Below are 24,597 nucleotides of genomic sequence, written 5' to 3' on the forward strand. Positions count from 1 at the left end.
TGTTAGAAGCACGTATTTGCTGGTTAAGAAAACCTGAGCACCTATTCTATACCAGTCTTCCGATGGACTTTGGAGACAGATAAATAATGAAGCCCTGCAAATGGGCTCATAATCTAGACAGATTATTATAGGAACAGTGACCACATTGTGTAAAGAGGAAGGAGACAACTGAACCTCTTTGAAAACAGGTTGGGTGGAGAAGGCTGTATAAAATAGGTATCATTTGAATTGAGCTTTGAAGCATCATCACAAGGTAGAGGTGGAGAAGGAAAGGAAATAAAATACATTGCAGGAAGAGGGGACAGCATACAAAAATCCAGCACACTTGAAAGTCAGTCTGAGAACTAGTAGATTAGTATGAGTAGAGTGGTTGGAGTAGAGGCTGACAGGAGAGTCAGCAGGAGGCAGGACATAAAGGTCCTGAGTGGCAGGACTGGAGAGTTGTCAAAAGAACTTCATTATCCTGTGGAGATGGACTGGTCGGCACCAGACTCCAGGCAGGGAGATAGTAAAGAGCAGTGTAACAGTGAGGTAAAAGGCAAAGGTATACTTACCTATCACAGTTGCCGCCACAGGGATGAGAAGAGGAAAGGCTTATTATCTTGCAGGTGGAATGAACAATGCGGAAATTCATTTGGACAATGAGATGCCAAGGACCCCTCAGTTGGATTCAGAGGTCTGTCATCAGAACGAGGGGTAGGGAGTTAAAAGGTCAGGACTTTAACAAGGGAAGCGCAGGAAGAGACCCTACAACAGGAGTAGAGAACGTGAAAGACAGTCACACTCTCCCCTGCAAGAAGAGTTTTTGACTCAACTCTTCTGCCCCAGAAGAATGGCCAGAATCAACACATCCTCAGTCTGGCTCCAGGGCTCAGAAAGTTATATAAACTCAAGAGGCTCCCTTTTTCCTAGAGCTGGTTTCCTCTCCCAGTAGTTTGCTAGAAAACCCCAGCCTGTGGCCAGCCAAAACCTTGGAAATAGACTAGCCAAGTGCCTGATCTCTTACACATGGAGGAAATAACTGCTGCCTTCCTGCCCCATAAGGTGATAAGCACATGAACAGGAGGTATAATGGTCATTAGTTATGCTCCATCTGAAAGTGTGGCAAACTTCAAAGAGCATGGAGACAGTTGTTATCCATGGGGATCCATCTGAGCCAGGCCCTCAACCCCTTAGCTAAAAAAGACTGTCCCCTTAGCACTTCATTCCTTTGAAATAATCTTTGATTTCACCAAGGGCAACCTGCTTCATATGCAAATATGTCCCTGGCAGGGACCAAGGAAAGGAATAAAAGAGGAGTGGGGCAGACTGTCCTCCTAGAAGGGAAGAAAATTGTGGGAATCTCAAGGTGAGGAAAAAAAAAGTCTAGAGACAGGTTAGTTAGAAGCAGCTGGTGGGGAGAAACTCTACAGTCCAGATCCCAGCTCTTCTAGCTCTGCGAATTTAGCTCTCTGAATTTTTTGTTGTTGTTGTTTTTTGAGCCTCCTTTGCCTCCTTTATCAAAAGGAATAATTGCTCTAAGACAAGGGAAATAAAATAGCTGGCACAGAGTAGCCACAGATGTTTGTCTCTTCCTCCTAGCTTTGAACTGATTTCATAGTTTTGCTAAGTGTACAGCAGTCTGCCTACAAATGTCCCTTCTCCCACCTTACCCCCTCTCCTTTGCCTTCTCCCAGCTTGAACAGCCAAGTCCCTAAGACTGGAGACTCTTTGAATGAATGGTTCCATGAAAAGGCAGCTTGTGCTGGCTGCCCTTGGCACTGTTGGACAAGGGCCTCCTGGGATTAATACCCTCTCACTTCCTTCTCCCAGACAGCTCTCCCTGCTCCCTTGGGTGCAAAAGTGAGGTGGTAGCTGGTGTCCCCACCCCCCCCACCCCCGCCCAATCCATAGGCACTCATTCTCTTTCCATTGTGTTCCTGGGGCTCCATTGTGGAAGCCCTCTCCTCCCACTCTAGCCATAGGGCTCTGCCTTTTCTCTCAGCTCCCATGATTCTTAAGGTAACACCACACAGCTTTCCACTTGATTATATCCAATTAGCTAGTCTTATATTTGGGAGTGTGCTAACTTAGCCTCAAGGGCAGTGAGCAGGCCTTCTCATTTTCTTGGATTCTCATGGAACATGTAGCACAGAGCTGTTCACACAAAAGTGTTCACTGTAGCTCTGTGCAATTGAGGTGACTCATTTATATATTCAGCAAATACCTACATCTGATAGGATTCTTAACCATTAGGCCTTAGAAGCAGAAAGGATAGACCTTTCAACACCTGGGAAGGGGTTGGAGACTCCTCTCAAAAATTATTGGCTTTAAAGATATTACTGCCAATGGGAGCAAAACAACCACAGCAAAATAACAGGTAGTGCAGGCAACAGATGGCTAGTTAAGATCTTTGGAGACAGACCTGGATTTGAATCCTGCTTTGCCACTTTATAGCTGTGTAACCTCAGACAAGCTACATATTCTCTGTCTCAGTTTTTCACATCTGCAAAATGGACATAATAGTACCTATCTCATTGTAAGAATTGAAGGAGAACCTATCTCATTGTAAGAATTGAAGGAGACAAGTATACCCAAGTTCTTAGCACAGTGTCTGGCCTCCAGTGCATGGCCTGTATGTGGCCACTACTTGTAATGATGTTAGTCATTTACTTAAGAGAATATTCCCTGGAATGAGACTTGAGTGATCTGCAACAGCTCAGTTGGACAAGGCTGTTAGAAAAAAGGCTGAAGAACAGTGCAAAAAAAGAAAGAAACAAAATTATAAACAAGCAGTGCCCCAAACCACAGTCAGTCCTATCTAGAATTAGCTACCCACCCACTAAGCACTGTTGGGGCTCCAAAGCATACCACTCTGTAGTAGGACTAGTCAGAGTTTCTGAGGGCACAGAGACTGGTGCAAATATACAAGGGTAAGGCCTTTCCACTCTCCAGTTGTGGTACAACAGTATAACATTTGCTAACCATTGAATGGAAAGAACACTGGTGAAACAGACAGACCAGGCCTCAGGCCAAGCTCTACTGTAACCCCAGGCAAGCCACTAACCATCCCAGACTGTGCTTTCCATAAGGCCTGCTCTCCTTTCCTCCCTGGGTCAGTGAGATTCAAGAAAAATGCTAAAAGTATTTTGAAAACTGACATACTGACCAAAAGTAAGGTAGGACTCATAGCTCTAGGGACAGGCAGTCCTGTTTGCACAGCCCTGCCTCCAAGCCACACCCTCAGCATCTTCAAGACTTGCTTGGTCAGTCTCTCCTTTCCATGAAGCCTCTGAGGGGCTTCTCAGTGCTGTGTTCCTGTTTCCACTTGTGGCTACACTCTGTTACAGTGATTTAAGGATCTGAACAGGGTCAGCATCTTAGCTCTCCTCTCCATTCCTGGGGCCTGCAAGGACTGGCACTGTTGGCTAAATGTAATTTGGATACTCTACTTGGATAATGGATAAACAAACAAGGCTACCCCAAGCCACAATAGGGCCCACCAGCTCTAGACTCCCGCACTCAATAATTCATCTTTTACTGCACGCAACCTTTTCACGTTTTGCTTAACTTACATTTAATACTAGATGCATTTGTCTCATCTCCCTACTGGCCATCAGCCTTAGAGACTGAATCCTGTACCTCTCAGCACCCCAATAGCATGCCTGGGCCTAGACCTGCCCCTGGGAAATGCTCAGTAAGCATTTATTGCCAGACAGTTCTTAAGCCTCAGTCACCTGATCAGGACGTGTGATAATTGCCACATGCCAGACTTTGCAAAAGTAGTGATTCGAAGCACAAGGTTTGGAGCCAGACAGTGGGACATGGGCAAGTTACTTAACTGCGCCTCTGCCTCCATATCTGTAAAACAGGCATAATACTGTATTGACCTCATAGGGTTGGGATGAACATTAAATCATTGATACATATAAGCCCTTAGAACAAGTGTCCATCGAACAAAAAACTCACCCAGTTCACCGTTGCTGTTACTAGCTGAGACTGACGCTGCAGTTTTGAGAAGGCCCAGTTCTGATCCCTGCAGCTGTAAAGAAGGGGAGCTGTGTTGCTCGTAGACAGTAGCTTTCTGTTTCAGGCCCAGTCCTCTGAAGCCTCAGTATGTGACCGAGGGTAGCAGACCATGCCACCCCCAAATATGCTGCTCTGGCACATTAATTATTTTGAGCTGTAGGCACTTGAAAAACAGCAAATGCAGGGAGCAGCTTTCTCTAAACTCTTATCTGCCTAAAGACAGATCCTCCAAAAGGAAGTCAGTTGTCATAAACCTCCTCCCTAGGAGTTTCTGCAACTGGGAAAGATTGACTCATCACAGGAGAGACGAGAAGTGGACACCACACCCAGACAGATTTTGTCATAAACTATCATACCTCTCATCTGTTCTAAGGGCCCATTCATCTTTCCTAAAAATCTCCCCTAAGAGGCCTACATCTCCCCCTCCCTTTTCCCTATTAAGATGCTTAATCCTGAATTCTAAGCCACCTAGGGAAGTTAGTAATTTTTCCCTCAGTGTCTCCCATGTATACATGAGGAATACATGTTCATAAACTGTTTTCCTCTTATTACAGAGGTCTCAGCTAAAAATACAGATGGGTAGAGGTAAAATTCCCTCTCCTCTACATGATGAAATTTAGTGATTTAGTAAGAGGATTTCCAGAATCTTGGCACACTCAGCAGAAATACTGAAGATGTGACCAGGTGCTCATTGAGGCCCTATGGGAAGCTGAATATCACCACATCAGAACCCTTTCCTTAGGGGCCACAAGCTCTGGGAAGCAGGAATCCTGAAGTGCATGGTGCAGGGACAGGGCAGAGGCAACCCAGCATCAACTACCCTGTTCTTAACTGTGTGCCTTCTTTGTAAGCGAGATCCACAGTCCCTCCTCTGTTGAGGAACCTGAGCCAAGTTGCCTGGAATGTGCTCTGCACAAGTGCTCAAACATTACAGTCACTTATCAATACAGCCTTAGCTCATGCTGGTCCTTCTGCTGGGAAATACTTCTCATTAGACTCTACCTATAAAAAATTCTACCAGGCCTCCAAAGCACAGCTCAAAAGATGCCTTTTTATTCATTTAACCAAAAATATTTGCTCAGTGCCTGCTTATTTGAACTAGATCTTCTTTTGGGGATACCAAGAGGAAGAAGGAGTGCAGAGTCTAGTGCACACAGCCAGGCAAATAAACAAATATTGAAATTCAGTGCAACGAGGGACTATCATAGAAGCACGTACAAAGTATAGTGAGGCCCTTTAAGCTCTCACCCTGCAGGGATGACAACTGACTACAATTAAATGACTAGAATAATTTCAATTTGATAAACATGTTATTGAAGAAAATAAAAATCAGTTAACGTGAAAGAAAATGGCTGGCAAGTTGGATGGTCAGGGAAGAGTTAGGTCTCTAGTGAGGCCAGAGTGCGATGATGGGAAGAGCTTGGCCATGAGGGTAATTTGAGGAAGGAGCAAATGCAAAGACCTGGAAGTGGGGACAATGCTAATGGCAATAAGCATGGTGATTTTAGGAATAGAAAGAATGTCATGTGTCTGGAAAGTACTGAAAGAGGAATGGTGGGAGGTGAGCCAAGTTGAGATTATAGCATAAATACAATTTTACATATATATATTTTTTATTCAATGTTATAATGTAAGAATATTCTTGATTGTGAAAAATGACTTGTAAACATTTTTTAATGGCTGTATTAAAAAAAATAATAATAAAAAGTTTCATCCTGCTTGAAAAAAAAATCATATGAGGTACACTCCTTTTACAGAGATAGTCCCTGCTCAGTCTTCAGGACAAGTCATTGAGGAGAAAGGCAAAAAGCCATGGGAGTTAGGCTACCCCTCTCCTACAGTTATCCTTATTGCCACTTTTGGGTCCCTGTGGTAGAGGCTCAAAGAGGCAAAAACCCCAAGGACCAAACCCCAGGGACTGTTGATTATATCCTGTTTCTATCATAGAGTGTCAGCCCCAGAAACTTCTCCTTCTGGCCTTCTTGCTCCTTTCTGTGTATTGCCCATCCATTCTACTCTGATGGTTTGAGGTGAAACAATATAAAATCTCAGGTGTTCCCTGGTATAGACCACTTCCTTTTTACAAGGAACAAGCAATGCTGACAAGGCCCTCTTCCAGAAGGTAGTTCTTCTTTCTCCTCTCCTAGGGTAGCCTTTGGCTTCTGGCTTCTCTGGAAAGCCACAGGACTCTACCAGCTTCTCTCTGCCGACACCTTAGTCTTCAGGCCTTGAGCTACAGGGTCTGCGGAATTCCTGTCCATACTCATGTATCCACTTGTTGGCCACTGGGAGAGAACAGGGAAGAAGAAAACAGTCTCAACAGAGCAGACAGCAGCAACGCTCACCCACAGGATCACGCAAAAGCCACTTACACTCTGTATCCTGGGCAACTCCTTTGCCTCACCCTAGTCTCAGCCCTGCTACAGACTACAAGATGTTGCTATTGGCAAAGATAAATAGCAAAGAAGACACTGTCCCCTAGAAAAAGTCTCTGATAGGTCCTGTCTACTATAGACTAATCTTTAAACCTTAGATACTAAGGTCACTCACTCTTCATTCATGTATTTCCTTAAAGTCCACCCTCCCCCTGGTGCAATGAAAAATAAGGGATGGCTTCTCTTGGTAATGTCGATCTCAGCAGGAGCATCTCTCATCTACTTTTTTTGTCTTCAGATCTAAATGCTTTTGGGCCCAAATATGACATGAATACATCTGCTGCTTATTTATCTATTTGTTTCTTCCTTGTTTGACCATCTCTTCATGGGGAGGCACTAGATGGGACACAGGATGGCTTAATGGTTCTTTCCTTGGCTTAGATGACTGGAACTTATGACCGTTTTCCTTGTCAGCTGCACTCAGGAATCAAGGCCTATCTGACCAGGTCAGTAAGCTTTCACTGACATCTGCTCTGTGAGAGGATCTCTGCCCTTAAAGGCTTCCAATCTGTTGGGGCCAACTAACCTACAATCTGATCATATCAGTATAGGGTGGCACTATAATGAAGCTTTTGGAATTACAGAGCTATACTATTTTCCATCTACCCCCTGTTTCACTTTCCTCTGAACCCCTCACCCATTCTGATGCCTCGAAAGGCAGGCCTTACCCCACTTATCTCCCACCAGGACAGGACAGCCAGCATGAAGTGTGTCACCATCCCCTTCACCACTCCTATGCAGATTCCACCAAAACAGAGCTGCATTCTAAAAACAAAATGGCCCACCCCAGAGAGAATCAGCCCAGAATTTCAGTCCTTCGGAAGTACATGACAATGACTAAGGACAAACGCATGCACATCGTTAAACATGAAAACTGCCCATGCAGGTTGGGGGCAAAGCATGCACAAAATGGTATAAGTTGCCATTCTCCCATTCATTCATACATGCAGCATTTATTGAGGGCCAATTCTGCTCTCAGAAGCCCACAGTCTTATAGGAGAGACAGACCTAAAAACCAAGCAGGACGAGACAGTGTGGCAAGTGCCAGGAGGAAGGTGAACACGTGCTGTCATTGGATCACCGAGGAGAGGCACTCAGCAAAAACCATAAAGTGGAACAAAAAATTCCTTATAAGGAAGAACTTAATTCAGATGCTTAACCTTCCTCAGGCACTTACTAATAATACGCCCAGGAAGCAGGCTTTATCATACTCCCCAATTTACCAGCAGGGAAGTTGAGGCTTTGGAGCTGTGAGTAACGCAACTAAGAAGGAACAAACTCGAGACTCAAACCCAAGTGTTTTTTACTTCAAATCCTGGTGTGTCCTTTTTTGCCCTATGCACAGGTTTTTTGTTCCCCCCTATACAACCCCTATAGACTTAGGTTAACCTTGGCTATTAGAAATAGTCAAAGCCCAACGTAATGAAGAGCTTTCTAGGATACACTGACAAGCATACACATTACCAAGTCTCAAAGAGACAACAGTCTCCTGAGTACTCAAAGATTCCTGCATTTACTTAGGCAACACTTAAGATGTACCTGGCACTGTGCTAAGTGTTTTATAGGCATGATGTTATTTATATATCTTCATTTCATTCCCAAATTAGGTAAAGGCTGTGAGGGAGCTTTACTGATCTGAAACTAGAGGAGAATGAATCCTCTTATCACATGGCCCTCCTCTGTGCCTCACCTAATCTCATAGCTCTTATTTCAGTATGTAGTCACTGCCTGTTAACTTCTCTGCGAGCTCTTGGAGGACAAGGACCACGAGTTTTCCTCTGTACCCTCAATGCTTTCAGCCCTGAATGTTTACTGAATGAATGACTAAGGGGACCTGTTGTTCTGGAAGATCCAATGATCACTAAAATAGAGTTCTTATCTTTGAGTTCTATTGTAATAGAGAAGGCAGACATGTAATCATCTACTTGTAATATAAATAGTCATAAATTTAAAATAAATTTTAAATTTAAAATAAAATTTAAAAATAGAGGCACAAGTAACATGTGGTCATCCAAATTAAGGAATTATCTTTGATTTTGAGAAATCACAGAGAGGAATGAAAAGATATTTCATCCCTCCTCCCAGGAATAAGCTTGCAAGCACAGACAGCACAGAAGCTCAGGTATTAGTTCTGCATTCTTATTACCACCATGTGCTGGGACCAGACCTCCACTCACCTTGACCACAGGCACGCTAAAGTTGGCATAGATGAAGGCAGTGGCTCCTCCAGCTTCCACAGAGCTCAGCTACAATGCCAAAGAGCCAGTGTTGAAATAGCCCCTGACTACCCAACTCTACCTTACTTGACATCTGATGTCATTTCTACATAGAATTCTTTTTTTTTTTATTTTTTATTTATGTATTTATGATAGTCACAGAGAGAGAGAGAGAGAGAGGCAGAGACACAGGCAGAGGGAGAAGCAGGCTCCATGCACCGGGAGCCCGATGTGGGATTTGATCCCGGGTCTCCAGGATCACTCCCTGGGCCAAAGGCAGGCGCCAAACCGCTGCGCCACCAGGGATCCCTCTACATAGAATTCTTAACTGTGTTTCCCAGTTTCAAAATACTTATTGAAAGATAACCCCCCAATGTAGGAATTAAGGGAGGCTACTCCCTAGCATATCAGTGTTTGTCTGCAGTGCCATACAAGGACAGCCTTTAGGAAACCCCCTTTCTTTATCCTTCCAACTAACATCCTTATTGAGGGCTACAATAAGTAGATTCAAAGTTTGAGACCCTCAGGAAGAAATCTAGTTTATATCACAACCCAAGACATATACCCCCAAAATAAAAGTTTCATAAAACATTCTTACTACAGGAGATACTCTTTGTTATTTTCCATTTTATTTTATTTTATTCTGTTCTAGTTCAGATTTCTTAAATGCTGACCACATCCACTAAATTAATTTCACAGCCCACTAATGGATCATGGCTTACAAAACACTGTTTTTATTACAACTAGTTTTCAAAGTTGAAATTGTAGGAACCTCTGATTGCAGCTTTGGCATGTTTCCCAGACCACTCATCCTACTCTAGATAACCTCAGCTACGGAGTTTCACCACTGGTATATTGTAGAGTTGTAGATGTGTTTTCTTAATATGAAGGTTTTTTTATTGTCAAAAAATATATTAAAAAATTTTAAACCCAGGAAAATACAAATATTACTTAATCATCAAGAAAAAAGGCACTGTTTACATACTAACTTACATACTAGTAACTGGCATTTATTTATTCAGCACTGACTATATGCTAGACATCATACTTAATCCTTATAGATCCTTATCTCACTTATTCCTCACAACAATCCTATAAGTCAGAATTGTTATTGTTATAATTCATATTTTACAGATGAGGAAACTGAGTCTCAGAAAGATTAAGTACTTTACAAAAGGTCACATCACTCTAGTGACTAAACCTGATTTGAAATGAGAGACTGCTAACTAGAGTTCCTGCTCACAATCTTTATGCTATACCCTTGAACATTCAGGTTATTTCCAAATATTTACTATTATAAGCAACTCTTAATGAGTAAAATCATTTTTTCATTTTACGCAGTTCTCATAAGAACGAGTCTGGACCATTATTGAGTCAAGAGTGTATGCGTACATTGAGTATTTTTGATACATACTGCTAAATTATTTTTTCACCAACAGTGCAACATGACAGTGCCAGTCTTACCTCACCCTGTGTATCAGAGCATTTGTGGATCTCACCACATTCACCTATTAGGAGTTAGGACATTGGCACTTGTTAGAAGAAACTGAATTGACATGATGATTCAGAACCTAGAAATGGCAGTGGTGACTTTTTGGCATTTCTTGGCTCCCCCTGTAGCCCCTTGGGAAAGTCAATGAGAGCAACAATTTGCTCCTGTGTTCAAGTAACTAACAGGATAATTCTGTTCTAAACCCTGTTGTCAGCAGCTATGGGTATAAGAAAGATATACAGGGAGAACTTGCACTTTCCTGTGTTCCTTTACCTGTGGTTTTGGAGTATGGGGAGAAGGAATGACTTAACAAACAAATTGAAAAGAGAGTATGACCTGTGTGCTCTGAAGATCCTGAGTAGGACTGTAAGATGAGTGGAGTGGAAGTAAACATTCTACTGTTTTGTACTGGGACTGATCTTATCTCCAGGTGGAACAAAAAATTACTAATTTGATTTCAGCTCAGTCCTCTACATATCTTATAGACTATTTTTTCCCTACAATATTACTCTCAGATTCTCCATAAACCTTAATGTTTGTTATTAGAAACGTTTATAACCATTTTTACCCCAACCTGAAGATGAAAGAATTGGGATAACCTAGCACTTACTAGATACCACGATGCCAGTGCCCCTTTAAGGGGTCCTATACCTGCTTGTGGGATGCAGTGATTGAAACCTATTGGATAAAACTTTACAGAGTGACATCCCCTTACATTATCTTATCAGATCCTCCCAACAACCCTATGAGGAGGCACAGGACAAGAAAACAAGTTCAAAGAATTGATGTGATTTGTGCTGAGGCCACATATTAAGTGGCAGAACTGGAATTAGGCCAACTAACTTTAAGTGCATCCCATTCCACTGTCACAAATGCTTATAACTTAAATGTACATGAATACATGTGTATATACTCACCCCTCTCTACACTTACTTACTCACACACACTTACTTAGATACACACACTTGCATTTTGCCATTTAAAATTGCAGGGCTCTTATATCCACGCTACCCTTATCATAGTAACTGGGCCTCGGTAACCAGGGAACCAGCAGTAGGAGATATTAGGAAGGTACAGAACAGAGAGACACTGGCCCTCAGATGTCCTATTCTTTGGTTGATACCAATATTCTTCACTGCCTGTGACTTCCCATGCCATCTCAAGTCATCAACCAGAGATGCAACCAGCTGCTGATGTAAAACATGCTCCCTGCCTGAAGAGCTGACATGCCTCTATGGCTGATCAAAACACTCAGAATGACCACTAGAGGCCAGACTCTGGAAGTGGGAGCCTTCTGGTTTTGCAGGAAATATAAAACCGAGTCATGTGAAGAACTACGATGGAATCACCAACATTACAGATCATAAAGTGTGGTCTCTGGGGATGCCTGGGAGGCTCAGTTGATTAAGCAACTGCCTTTGGCTCAGGTCATGATCCCAGGTCCTAGGATGGAGCCCTGCATAGGACTCCCTGCTTAGTGGGGAGCCTGCTTCTCCCTCTCCTGCTTCCCCTGCTTGTGCTCTCTCTCTCTCTGTCAAATGAATAAAATCTTTTTTTAAAAAATGTGGTCTCTGGTTGTCTTTTCTTGGCTACATTGTGGAGACAACACAGCAGTGAGAAAAGAGAATGCTGGAGGGGGGCAGAGGGTGGGTGGGTGGGTGGTGTGCTATTCTAATGAGCCTGAAACCAGCACTTCAACTTTGGATGTTATGTAGAGCTCTTCTATTAACATGTTTATCCCTTCAGTTAACAGTAATACTCCTCTTACAATTTAAGTGACAGATGACTGAAATATGACTGGTCCATAGAGAATGAAGTAAACCCACATGATCTGCAGGGAAGGGGTTAGGTGAGATAATAGCCACTAGGTTCAGGACACCTGGGTGGCTCAGTCTGTTAAGCATCTACCTTCTGCCTGGGTTGTGATCCCAGGATCCTGGGATAGAGCCCCATGTGGCCTTTCTGCTCAGTGGGGAGTCTGCTTCTCCCTCCCTCTGCTACTCCCCCTGCTTGTGCTTGCTCTCTCTCTGTGTTGAATAAATAAAAAATCTTTTAAAAAAATAGCCACTAGGTTCAACTCCTAGAGTCTGGTCAGAAATTAGGAGAGGAAGCCAATTTATTTAAGGGGGTATCATGCAGATTTTCCAGCAGATTATATGGGAAGATAGGAAAGAGAGTTTTCATGACATATAAGACAGCAACATTGGGGTAGCCCTGGTGGCGCAGCGGTTTAGCACCGCCTGCAGCCCAGGGCGTGATCCTGGAGACCCTGGATCGAGTCCCATGTCAGGCTCTCTGCATGGAACCTGCTTATCCCTCTGCCTGTGTCTCTGCCTCTCTCTCTCTGTCTCTATGAATAAATAAATAAAATCTTTAAAAAACAAAAAAAGACAGCAACATTTACTGAATTTCTCAGTAGACCTCTCTATTCTCTCCTGTAATCTTAGCTGTCTCATTTCTCTTTCTTTCCTCTTTCTCCTCATGGCTCCACAACCTTGTCTATGGGTCCGTGCTTTCCAACACTAACTAGTCAATGGGGCCTCAAAGAGAGACTCTCCCATCCTCTTCCTGTGTAGGTCAGGTCCCAGGTTTCTCCTACTTCCCATCCTAATCACTGCCTATGATAACATATTTAAGTCTATGTGCTGTAAGCTCTCTGTGGGCAAAAGAAAACTCTTGACTCTTATTTCTTTATCTCATATAGTGCCTAAAAAAGATGCTGTCTGAAAGTCACAAAAGTCTCAGATTTTTGAGCAGTATCAGATAAAATCAGTGTCTGATATTGCTTTGAAAACCATAAAATAAAAGCATAAAATAAAATACTGCTTTTATTAAATCATTAAATAATGTCATTAAATAAGCCCTGATCCTTCCAAAGCAAGACTCACATAGATCATAAATGTTGCAATTCGGTTCCCAGACTTCATTCTATACAGTGGGCTGGTTGGTGACTGAAACAAAAATAGAACATACCATTATTTTATGCATATGGCACCTAAGCGACAGTCAGGATTCCAACATAATATAGGGAGAAAAATAGGCATGTTGCAGATGGGATATAGCCCTGAGCCATACCTAGTTGAGTGTCTACCCTTGCTGACAGGTACTCAGTTAGTTTTTTTTCTTTTACTAATTTATTAGATACTCATTTAAGTGAACTGTATACAGTTGATCCTTGAGCAATATGAGTTTGAACTGTGCAGGTCCACTAGTATGCAGATTTTTTTCAATAAGTACTGTAAATGTGTTTTCCTTATAATTTTCTTAATAACTTTTTCCTCTAGCTTTATTGTAAAATTACAGTATATAAAACATATATCAAACAAAATGTGTTAATCAACTATGTTATTGGTAAGGCTTCTAGTCAACAGTAGGCTATCAGTAGTTAAGATTTTGGGGAGTCAAAAGTTATATACAGATTCTTGACTGTGTAAGGGGTTGGCCCGTGTTCAAGAGTCAACTTACTAATCAGACAACTGCTTGTCAGTAGTGAAAGTACTATCTATATGAAGTTAATTTCAGGTTCAGTGAAATAAAGAAATTAGTAGATACACTATTATAGATAATTATTTTATAGGAACACCAAGTCATAAGACTGGAGTTCCCAATTACTTGCTAAGGAGACCTACCTTTGTCACAGAACATTTTAACTGAGACATAATTTACATAATTTTCATATCATAAGACTCACCCACTGTAAGAGTATTTTTCAGTGAGTTTTAGTAAGTTTTAACAGTTGTGCAGCGCTCCCACAATCCAATTTTAGAACACTTGCCTCAGCTTAAAAAGTTTCATGTTAGTCTGTGGTCAGTTGCTATCCTACCCTCAACCCTGGACAACCACTGATGTGCTTCCTGTCTCTATAGTCTTGCCTTTTCTAGAAGTTTCAATATAAACAGAATCATAAAATATGCAGTCTTTTTTTGTTTGGCTTCTCTGACTTAGCATAGAGTTTTAATGGTTCATCTGTATTGTTGGATGTATTAATAGTAGTTCATTCCTTTTTATTGTTGAGTAGTATTCCACTGTGTAGATAAAGAAAATTTTGTTTACCCATTCACCTATTGATGAGCACTTGGGTTGTTTTTAATTCTTAGCTATTACCAATAAATCTGTTATAAACATTCTTGTACAAGTGTTTATATGGATATATATTTCTTTTTCTCTTGGGTAAAATACTTAGGAGTGAAATGGCTGCATCATATGTAGGTGTATATTTAACTTTTTAAGAACCTGCCAAACAGGAGCCTCTAGGTGGCTCAGTTGGTTAAGCTTTTCTGCCTTTGGCTCAGGTCCTGATCTCAGGGTCCTGGGACTGAGCCTGTCAGGCTCCCTGCTCAGTGGGGAGTCTGCTTCTCCCTTTCCCTCTGCAGCTCCACCCCACTCATGCTCTCTCTCTCTCAGATGAATAAAATCTTAAAAAAAAAAAAAAAAAAGAAATTGCCAAGTTATTTTCCAAAGTGGCTGTACCATTTCACATTCTCAATTAGCAATGCCTGAAAGTTTGGGTTCTTCTACATCTCCATCAACACTTGATATGATCTTTTTTATTTTAGCCACTGTAATAGAAATATGGTGCTATCTCGTTTTAATTTCTGTTTCCCTAATGACATTGAGCATGTTTTCATGTGCTTATTACCCATTCATTTATCTTATTTGGTGAAGTACCCATTTAAATAATATATTTCATTCTTTTTTTAAGATTTTTAAAAAGATTTTATTTATTCATGAGAGACACAGAAAGAGAGGCAGAGACATAGGCAGAGGGAGAAGCAGGCTTCCTGTGAGGAGCCTGATGTGGGACTCAATTCCAGGGCTTGGGATCACTTAAGCCAAAGGCAGATGCTCAACCACTGAGCCACCCAGGTGCCCCTATTTCATTATTCAAAATAGTAATTCAAATAAACTCATTTTTAAAAATTGAGTTATAGGATGCCTGGCTGGCTCAGTAGATAAGGCACACAATGCTTGATCTCGAGCTTGTGAAATCAAGCCACACATTGGGCGTAGAGCCTACTTGATAGATAGATGATAGATAGATAGATAGATAGATAGATAGATAGATAGATAGATGATAGATAGATAGATAAAAAATATTTTTTTAAAATAATATTTTATCTATTTATTTATTTGAGAGAGAGAGCTCAAGCAGGGGGAGGGGCAAAGGGAGAGGGACAAGCAGACTCCCTGCTAAGTGCAGAGTCAACTACCCAGGGCTCAATCCTAGAACCCTGAGATCACTACTTGAGCTGAAGTCAGACATTTAACCAACTGAGCCACCCAGGGGCCCCTGAGTTGTCTTATTATTGAATTAAAAGTTTTTTTATATATTTTGAATACAAGTCCTTGGTCAGATACAGGATTTGCAAATGTTTTCTCCTAGTAAGTGGCTTGTCTTCATTTTCTAATGGTGTTTTTGAAAGGCAAATGATTTTAATTTTGATGAAATCCAATTTTATCATTTTTATTTTATGGATTGTGCTGTGTTAATTTTTGTATATGATGTGAGGTAAGGGTCTAAAGTTGTTGTTTTGCAAGTAGATATACAATTGTCCCACCACCATTTGTTGAAAAGAGTATCTTTTCCTAATTGAATTTCCTTGGCACCTTTGTCAAAAATCAAATGACCATAATAAATGTGTGTTTATTTCTGGACTTTGTTCTGTTCCACTGACCTATGTGTCTATCCTTCTATCAAGACCACACAGCTCTGATTACTGTAGCTCTATATTACATTTTGATATCAAGTAGTGTGTATCCTCCAACTTTGTTCTTTTTCAAAATTTTGGCTGTCCTGAGTCCTTTGTATTTCTGTATATATTTTAGGATCAGCTTATTAATTTATTTTCTTTTTAAGATTTTATTTATTTATTCGTGATAGACATAAAGAGAGAGAGAGGTAGAGACACAGGCAGAGGGAGAAGCAGGCTCCATGCCGGGAGCCCGACGCGGGACTCGATCCCAGGACTACTAGGATCGCACCCTGGGCTAAAGGCAGGCGCTAAACCACTGAGCCACCCAGGGATCCCCCAGCTTATTAATTTCTATAAAAATAAGCTTCCTATAATTTTGATAAAGTTGGGTTGGATCTATAGATCAACTCTGGGGAAATCTTTTATCCTCAAATATTATTTGCTGAGGAATGCCTGGATGGCTCAGCAGTTGAGCGTCTGCCTTCAGCTCAGGGCATGATCCTGGGTCCCAGGATCAAGTCCCATATCAGGATACCTGTGTGGAGCCTGCTTCTCCCTCTACCTGTGTCTCTGCCTCTCTCTGTGTGTCTCTCATGAATAAATAAATGAAATCTAAAAAAAAAATTTATTTGCTGAATACACATCAGCAAAGATGGGCAGTTTAGATCATGAGAAAAGGAAAATGACAATCTTCACTGAGAAATCCCAGAGAGAAGTGAGACAGAAGACACCATGACAGTCCACATTCTTCTCCCCACTAGCAAATTTTGGAAAGGGGAATGGTGGCCCAAAAAGAAATGAGTCAGCAGCACTCAGCTTGAGACCAAGGCTTTCAGACCTTCCTGGAACAAGAGGCTTCGTTCTAAGATTTCACTTGGTATTCCCTGAGAGCATTATAAAGGTTCTGCCTCAGAGAAATAAATAATACCCTGGTTCCCTAACCCAGGAGATTGATCATTGACCCTGTAGTTACCGTAGCATGGTCAAAGTGAGGCTCATAGTGACCACCAATTCCGTAATTCACCACCTGGAGATACTCTGCGTAGGGCGGCTGGACATCAAGGCCTGTAAGAGCACCAATGCGGTGGTCAAGGGTCACCAGTAGAGGGTCAACCGTGTCCTTCAGCCAGGCACTAAAACACACCACAAGTTGTAGCATCAATGATCTGATGCCAGTATGACTGTGTCTGAATGGATGAGTTGTATCAATTGCTGGAAGGAAGGAAGGAAGGAAGGAAGGAAGGAAGGAAGGAAGGAAGCCTAAAGACACAGCATAAGCAGACACAGAGGTGTAACAATACACAGTATGTACACATGTGGGAGCATTTGGTCTATGAAAGAAGTGATGGGAGACAAGGCTGGAGAAGTAAGTTCAGGACACGCTATAAAAACCTAAGAATGCCGTGGTCATAAAACTAATCTTTGTGGGTGGTAAATAGTCAGTGAAGTTTGGTGGGCAGGAAAGTGATTTGGTGACTAAGTTCACTGGAGACCTTTGAAGGACAAGCTCCAGTGAAGTTGTGAAGACAGAACCAAAATTTGAAGGGGTGCAGAGTTATGGCAGGGAAAAAAGAGGCAGTGAGGGTCTCAAATTCTTTACCTGAAAAGTAAAGAGAATACACCTACTCCCTTAAAAGCAATGAATCTAAGTAGAAGGTCAAATTTTCTCTTTGACACTACAATGTCAGAAAGGTTAGAAAAGCAATGAAGTAAGGCCATATAGACCTTCCGAAGTTTAGAGAATAGCTCCTAGTATGAAAGGTCCCTAAATATACCAGACCAAAGAAGTTAAGCCAAATGATTCCAAATCAAAGCTTTCACTATTCACTTTACTTCCCAGACAACAAACTATCCACTCATCCTGAGTTCTGGCCTCTCCCCAAGGTTGTCAATGTCTCCCATGGCTCCGATGGGGATCATCCTCTTACTGATCATAAGTCCTGTCTTTACAGTACAAATCAAGGGCTGCAGGGGGGTAGGGCAGGGGTTAAGGGGAGAGGAGAAAGCTGGGCTCTCTCAGCTGAATCTGCCTCTCTAGAAGCCATCAGGTCCAGAGATTCTGGCCACCACCCTTCTTGCCTGAATGTTGGCAAGTCGTGCTTTGAATGTGAGTCAGAAGACAGGAATGGAACCTCATAAAGTCAAACTCCAAATGGGAACAGGACTGAATTCTCTGGAAAAGCAATCCTGGTTAGGAGGACATCTACACACTTATTTTCTGGTTTCCAACATAGAAACTTTGTCAAGTCTTTCCCTAAGGGCCTCCTAGTAAGTCCTGAGAGCCTGTAACAACCTGTGAAAGGACCTTGGGTAAGAGGACTAGAAATTTCTCCCTCTCAACAAGAATGTAGGGGTATAAACATGAACTAAGGGTTCACTAGCAGCATTTCTAGGTGGCCGTTGCTGATCATCAGTCAGTCAGCTATACCACCTGCCCAAGGGCGGGCAGCAAGTATGACCAGAGTTCCTGCCAAGGAAGGACCCCTCTTACCTTTTGCTGATGCGGTACTCCACTGGCAACTGCTTTTCCCCTGATGCCACCACAGATCTCTGTAGCTGATATGGTAGATGTAAGAGAAAATACAAGTTATGATGTGAAGGGAAGGACTTTGTTTTCATAGACATGCCCCTATCTTCAATGTAAACCTAACAATTGCCAGTTCCTCCCTAATTTAAAATATTTTGCACATGCTACTAGTTTAGTGACAGCCCTCGATCTCAAAAACAAAATATAAGTGACCAAAAAATCTGAGTTCAAAATAACCTTTAGGGTCATGTCTGGTAGACAGTAAGCACTCAATAAAAGTTTGTTGAACTGAAATAGAGTGATACCCTTTTGCCTCAGAGATTGTGAATACTGTCAGAATAGGGCTGTTTCTCACTCATCTTTGTATCCTAGTGGCACAGGATCTGGCCCGTGGGAAGCACTTAGTGTTTGTCGTATTAAATGAACACCTCCAATGAGGAAACTCTCCATCCTCAGAGGTAGCCTGCTCCCCTAAACAATTCCAACAAAGCCCTTCCTTTTTTTTTTTTTTTTTAAAGAACTTGATAGAGATTTTCCCAATTTTTTTTTTTTTTTTTTTTTTTTTATGATAGTCACAGAGAGAGAGAGAGAGAGGCAGAGACATAGGCAGAGGGAGAAGCAGGCTCCATGCACAGGGAGCCCGACGTGGGATTCGATCCCGGGTCTCCAAGATCGTGCCCTGGGCCAAAGGCAGGCACTAAACTGCTGCGCCACCCAGGGATTCCCTTTTTTTTTTTTTTTTAGATTTTATTTATTCATTAATGAGAGACACAGAGAGAGAGCGAGCATGAGCGGCAGAGGGAGAAGCAGGCTCCATGCAGGGAGCCCGACGTGGGACTCAATCCTGGGTCTCCAGGATCAGGCCCTGGGCTGAAGGCGGCGCTAAACCGCTGAGCCACCCGGGCTGCCCAACAAAGCCCTTCCTTACAAAAAATCAAAATCTGTTTTGCTGCAGCCGCCTTGATTATGTGCGGGGAGGGGGAGAAACCCCAAACAGGCTCAAGGTCACTAATTTAACGAAATGTTTCTATTTTGTTCTGAATGTGTAGATATAAATTTTAAGTTATTTTTAAATAAAGTGGCTTCTAACTGCAAAAGCACTGTACTGGGGATTGAAAGAGAAAGATTTACATAAGGATGTGTCTACTTCTGCATCTGTCAGAATGTCAGCTCTTTTGTCAGTGCTGTGTCCCTAGAGTCCAGAGAAGGCTTAGCAGGGAGTAGGTAGGTGGTCAATACTGGTGAAAGGAACAAATGAGTGAATGAATGAATGAACCAGAGTCCTATGCTTAATGACCCAGCCCTGGCATTTCACATGCAGTCAGAACAGAGCACGGAGCAATGAACTACACAAATTCTCTTTCTTGGAGGCTTCTATAGTATTATCATTCCTGCTACTAAACCAGGTAGACAACTTTGGAAATTTCGGTCTCTGTTTCCTTGAACCCATTTCCCCAGCTATAAAATGGGGCATGTGAGCAACACCTTCTTGGGAGTTCCTTTCAGCCTATCCTGAAATTAGTGACTGAAAATGCCTCTCTCTAGTCCTTCACCCAGCATCCTCCCCTGAGCCCCTTCTAGAAGAGAGAGGAGAGACTCTTAGAGGAGTTGCTGCCTTATGCCTTCTGGGGTAACATCAAATGTAGGGAATCTCCATTCCAGTTCCCTCCCCATTAAGGAACCACCTTGCATTTAATTCCTTTAACAATTATTTGTTGTACAGCAGCAAGTCATTCACTTTTGGGGACAAATATTTATTGGCTGTTCTCTGTGCTGAGCACCATACTAGGGACTGGAAATTCAACATACGGAGCAGATATAAGTCCTGCAATGGGACCATCATGGACAAGCACAGGGCACTAAGAAAATATTAAGAAGGAGCATCTAGTCCCTTATGAGGGACAGGAAGGCTTCTCAGGATACCCAAGAGACAACTGGAATCATACAGGTGAAAAGAGGCCAAGGAGAGAGTGATTAGGCAGAGAGAAGGGTGTACACAGAGGGAAGAGTATCCACAGAGGTCAGGGGGAGCATGTCCCGTTCAAGCAGATGCAAGTTATTTAGCATGGCTGGGGTGTCAAGTGCAGGGGCACACACTGTGGAGGGGCCAACAGCAGGCCAAGGAGCTTCATAACATTAAAGTGACCCATTAAAGAGTTTAAGCAAGGGTTTGATGTGGTCAGATGCAATCTTTTAACAGTTACTCTGGCAGTAATGGGTATAATACAGGGCTAGGCATTTCAAGAAGCATGGCATATGATCCCTCCTAGATTATAGTCTAATTGAGGAGACAGGATGCTAACCCTTGAACCAGCTAGTGATACTAGACAACACAAAAATCGCAGAATAAATGAAAAAAATTAAGTACCAGACAACTGGTGACAAAAGCTTTCAGAAAATGAGTTCAAATAAGAGAGAGGTTATTATGCGTGGCTCCAAAAAGTGCTCTGAAAAAAAATGTTCCTACTGAAAGAACCCATGAAAGTGGCCCAGAGTGACAGGGCTAGTAGGCAAAGGGAGGCATGTGGCTTCAACTGAGTCTTCAAGAATGGGTAGGATGTGGATAGAGGGAGAAGTGGCAACAGGGCAGCGTTTGTGAATGGGAAGCTGATGAATTAAATTCAAGCCTCAGGAGAGGCTTCAGTGGCTTGTTTGAATTTAGGTTCCATGCAGCAGCCCCACCCTAAAAGCTGAGGCTTATTCCTGACAGAGCTGAAGACCAGACAGGGATCAGCGTCTCTACATCAGCTTCTGGAAGAGGGAGAGTGGCAAAGTCTTTGCATGCCAAGTAGACGACCTGGCCGTGAAGGACTGCCGGGTGGGCTCCCTGTCCTGCTACCACGACAACAGAGTTGTTCTAAGGAAAAAGTAGTTGGTGGCCAAATATTATCACTGGCTCACTGAGACGCCAAAGCTATTGAAGATACTTTGTCCAATTGACCAGTGGAGCTTAATGCTCTCAAAAATTGCACAAAGAGGGGCAGCCCGGGTGGCTCAGCGGTTTAGCGCCACCTTCAGTCCAGGGCGTGATCCTGGGGTCCGGGGATCGAGTCCCACATCAGGCTCCCTGCATGGAGCCTGCTTTTCCCTCTGCCTGTGTCTCTGCCTCTCTCTCTCTCTCTCTCTCTCTCTCTCTCTCTCTGTGTGTCTCTCATGAGTAAATAAAGAAAATCTTTAAAAAAAAAAAATGCACAAAGATTCCAGACTTCATTGGAGGGGCTTCTGGATGAGATGATTATTGCTTCTCTAATCCCTCCAATCCATGTGTGCTGTCAGAATCTTCCTTAAAACTAACAGGCCTGATAATGCCAATCTCCTGTTTAAACTGTCCAAGAGCTCTCCCCCTGTGGGATAAAATCCAAGCTCCCCAGCATGGTATTTATAGCACTTCCTGGTGGTGTCTCACATCTAACCTCATCTCCGATCACTTCCCACCCCATCACTTGCACACTTGAGCCACCAAGCCTCCACCCCACATGTGGGGCCATTACACATATTGTTTTATCTTCCTGCAATACCCTTTGCCACCTTGTTGCTCTGATGAATTTCATATCCACAGGGAAGCCACCTCTGTTTTTCCCTCCCATCTGCTCTTCACCCATCTGCCTTTTCTTCCTCACAGGAAGGTTCATTTTTTGATGCCAACACAGCACGGCTCCCTGCACACACCTCTATTACAGTGTTGCCCATTACAATGTAGTGCAAATGTCTGTTTTCCCCCATTATGCTATGAGCTCCTAAAGGGAAAGGGCCAATAGTAAATCTCTGTGAATGTCCCACCCCTGGTACAATGTCTGGCCCACAGCAGGCTCTGTTCTGTTGAAAGTGACCAAATCATGGCCTGGATGAGCAGCATACCATCAAGGTCATGATGACATAAGTAATTCTGAGACAGCCATTTAAAGAGGCAACGTGCTTATCACAAAGAGGTAAACTGTGTTATTTTTCTAAATAGTTGCCACACTTCCTGGGGGAGGATAAATGTCCTCTCCCATTGGCATCACAACTGGAAGCCCCTTCCCAGCAGAAGGATTAGACACACTCTTCCCGCTGACTGCAGTGATGGCCTCATGCTTTGCCTTAGCCAATGAAACAGGGACAGGAGCAGAAGCTTTAAGAGCCAACTAGAAAAAAATAAATAAAATAAGAGCCAACTAGTAGTTTGCCATCTCTGTCTTTTTTGTCTCCTAGAGGACTGGAAATGTCCCAAACGTAGGCAGCTTTGTCAGGCTGGTTCTCAAAATGAAGACAGTTCTGCCTCACAGCTGCAGCCAGCGTAAGACAGACACTAATGTAAGTAAGAAACAAATCTTTGTTGTAGCTGTGTCTGAGATTTGGGGGCTATTTGTTGCTGGACATAATTTAGCCTAAGTTAGCTAATACAAGAAGGCAGAATAACAGAGCACCCATCAATGTACCAATAAGTTCCAGGTCCGGCTCTAGCTACATATGTGACCTTCATCAAGTCTCTTCCCTTCTCTGGGCCTCAGTTTCCTCTTTAACAAAATAATCTAGTTAAAGTAGATAATCTTTCCACTCTGAAATTCTGTAAATCTGCACTAGGAAACCACTCCTAGTCCATTTTTTCCACCCTTTAAAAAAAAATTTTTTTCTACCCATCATGTGGAATGATTGACATTGCAGGGGAGGGGGCTTTTTTATGTTTTTTAGGTTAAATTTACATATATGATATGAGCAGATCTCAAGTGTACCACTTGCTGAATTTTAACAAGTGCACACAGCAGTGTACTCCATGTCCCTAACAAAATATGGAGAGCACATTTTCAACACCCCAGAAAAATGCCTTTGTCGCCTTCCCCAGCGAATCCCCTCCTTCCAGAAGCAACGACTACTGTGATTTTTTTTCACCATTTATTTGTTTGATGGAACAGTTGGCATTTTGAATTCCTGGCCTGCTAAAGTGTGTAGTTGTTCAGGCTGCCTGTTCTCACATTCCTGAACCCCAGGCATGTGATGACACAAAGAGAAGTTCTTGGCAGGCTTTAGGGACACTCACCCACGGTTCTGCAAGCCCTCTAATTTTCTGAGCCTCCACGTCATTGACAAAGTCATGGTAGAGAACAACATAGGGTTCCAGGTGGATGACCTCCTTCCGGACGGGCTGAAGCAGCAGGTAGGGGCTCGAATTTGTCTCATAGGAGCAGTAAAGGCTAGGGATCTGGTAGTGAGTAGGCTAGAAGGAAAGCCTAGAATCAGCATAAGAGGTGAATGGTCGAGCAGAAGCCAATGTAGGGAACTACGGCACACACACACACACACACACACAAAAAACTGGCATGCAGGAGATTCAGAATGTGGTCACTCTGATACTGTCCAAATAAGCTGTTTTTTTTTTTTTTCTAATGCATCAGCCTTTCCCCCCTCACATCATTCCAATTCTACCTTCTGTTTCTCTAGCTTGTTCCCCCTTTCTCTTTCCCTGAGGAATCCTACCTGGGATCCCAGAGTCTGACATAACCCCTCATAGGTGTCTCTGGTCTGCAGGTGGGGCACGTTGGGCCTTTGGATGACTGCCTCAGCTACCACCTGATTGGGGCTTTCAGCCAAAAGCTTTTCATATTTCAACACATTTCTGGCCATCCTCTTATTATCTGGACCTAGAAGAAATCAGAGCAGGGATAATACAGATTAACAAGCAATGGTTTCAAGGAGGGCTGCCAAGGTTTCCTAAAGCTTCCCTGTCACACATGACCAGCAACTGGATACCCTGAAAAGCTCCTGTGTCCATGCACCGGAGGATGTAAGGCCCTCACTCTCAGAAAAGCACCTGGTATTAAAAAAGATTGAGTTAGGCCCAGTAGATCTGAGGGTGCAAAGGACTTTGGGAAGGAAAGTGGTATGGGGATCCCTGGGTGGCTCAATGATTTAGCACTTGCCTTTGGCCTAGGGTGTGATCCTGAAGTCCCAGGATCAACCTCTGCCTATGCCTCTGCCTCTCTCTCTCTCTCTGTGTCTCTCATGAATAAAGAAATAAATAAAATCTTAAAAAACAAAACAAAACAAACAAACAAGGGATCGTAAGGATGGCAGTAGGAAAAAAAAAAAAAAGGATGGCAATAGGAAAGTATGATGGTAAGTTTTACATAATGGGAAAAAAGCTTTACTCATTCCTTCCTTCATTCATTCACTCATTCATTTACCCATTCAAAAAATCTTCAGTGAACATCTACCATGTACTGGATACTGTGCTAGAGGCTCATCTCTC

The 24,597-nt window shown here is 42.7% G+C and overlaps 1 protein-coding gene across 2 annotated transcripts in view; it reads right to left on the bottom strand.

Annotated features, from left to right (window-relative positions):
- Positions 1-5,715: 5,715 nt before the first annotated feature.
- Positions 5,716-24,597, bottom strand: part of P4HA3 (prolyl 4-hydroxylase subunit alpha 3) — a 42,047-nt gene continuing 23,165 nt past the window's right edge. Inside the window, exons 6-13 of one of the 2 annotated variants that reach the window (XM_041730654.1) lie at positions 23,826-23,989; positions 23,389-23,565; positions 18,336-18,400; positions 16,818-16,977; positions 13,040-13,102; positions 8,621-8,689; positions 7,112-7,208; positions 5,716-6,293 (exon numbers count right to left, since the gene is read on the bottom strand). In XM_041730654.1, the coding sequence (XP_041586588.1) occupies positions 6,223-6,293; positions 7,112-7,208; positions 8,621-8,689; positions 13,040-13,102; positions 16,818-16,977; positions 18,336-18,400; positions 23,389-23,565; positions 23,826-23,989 (866 nt within the window). In that variant the 3' untranslated portion in view covers positions 5,716-6,222. The remainder of the gene's footprint in view (positions 6,294-7,111; positions 7,209-8,620; positions 8,690-13,039; positions 13,103-16,817; positions 16,978-18,335; positions 18,401-23,388; positions 23,566-23,825; positions 23,990-24,597) is intronic. The other variant, XM_041730655.1, reaches the window with a different exon arrangement.

This window comes from Vulpes lagopus, chromosome 15 (genome assembly GCF_018345385.1).
Source record: "Vulpes lagopus strain Blue_001 chromosome 15, ASM1834538v1, whole genome shotgun sequence".
Classification (NCBI taxonomy): domain Eukaryota; kingdom Metazoa; phylum Chordata; class Mammalia; order Carnivora; family Canidae; genus Vulpes; species Vulpes lagopus.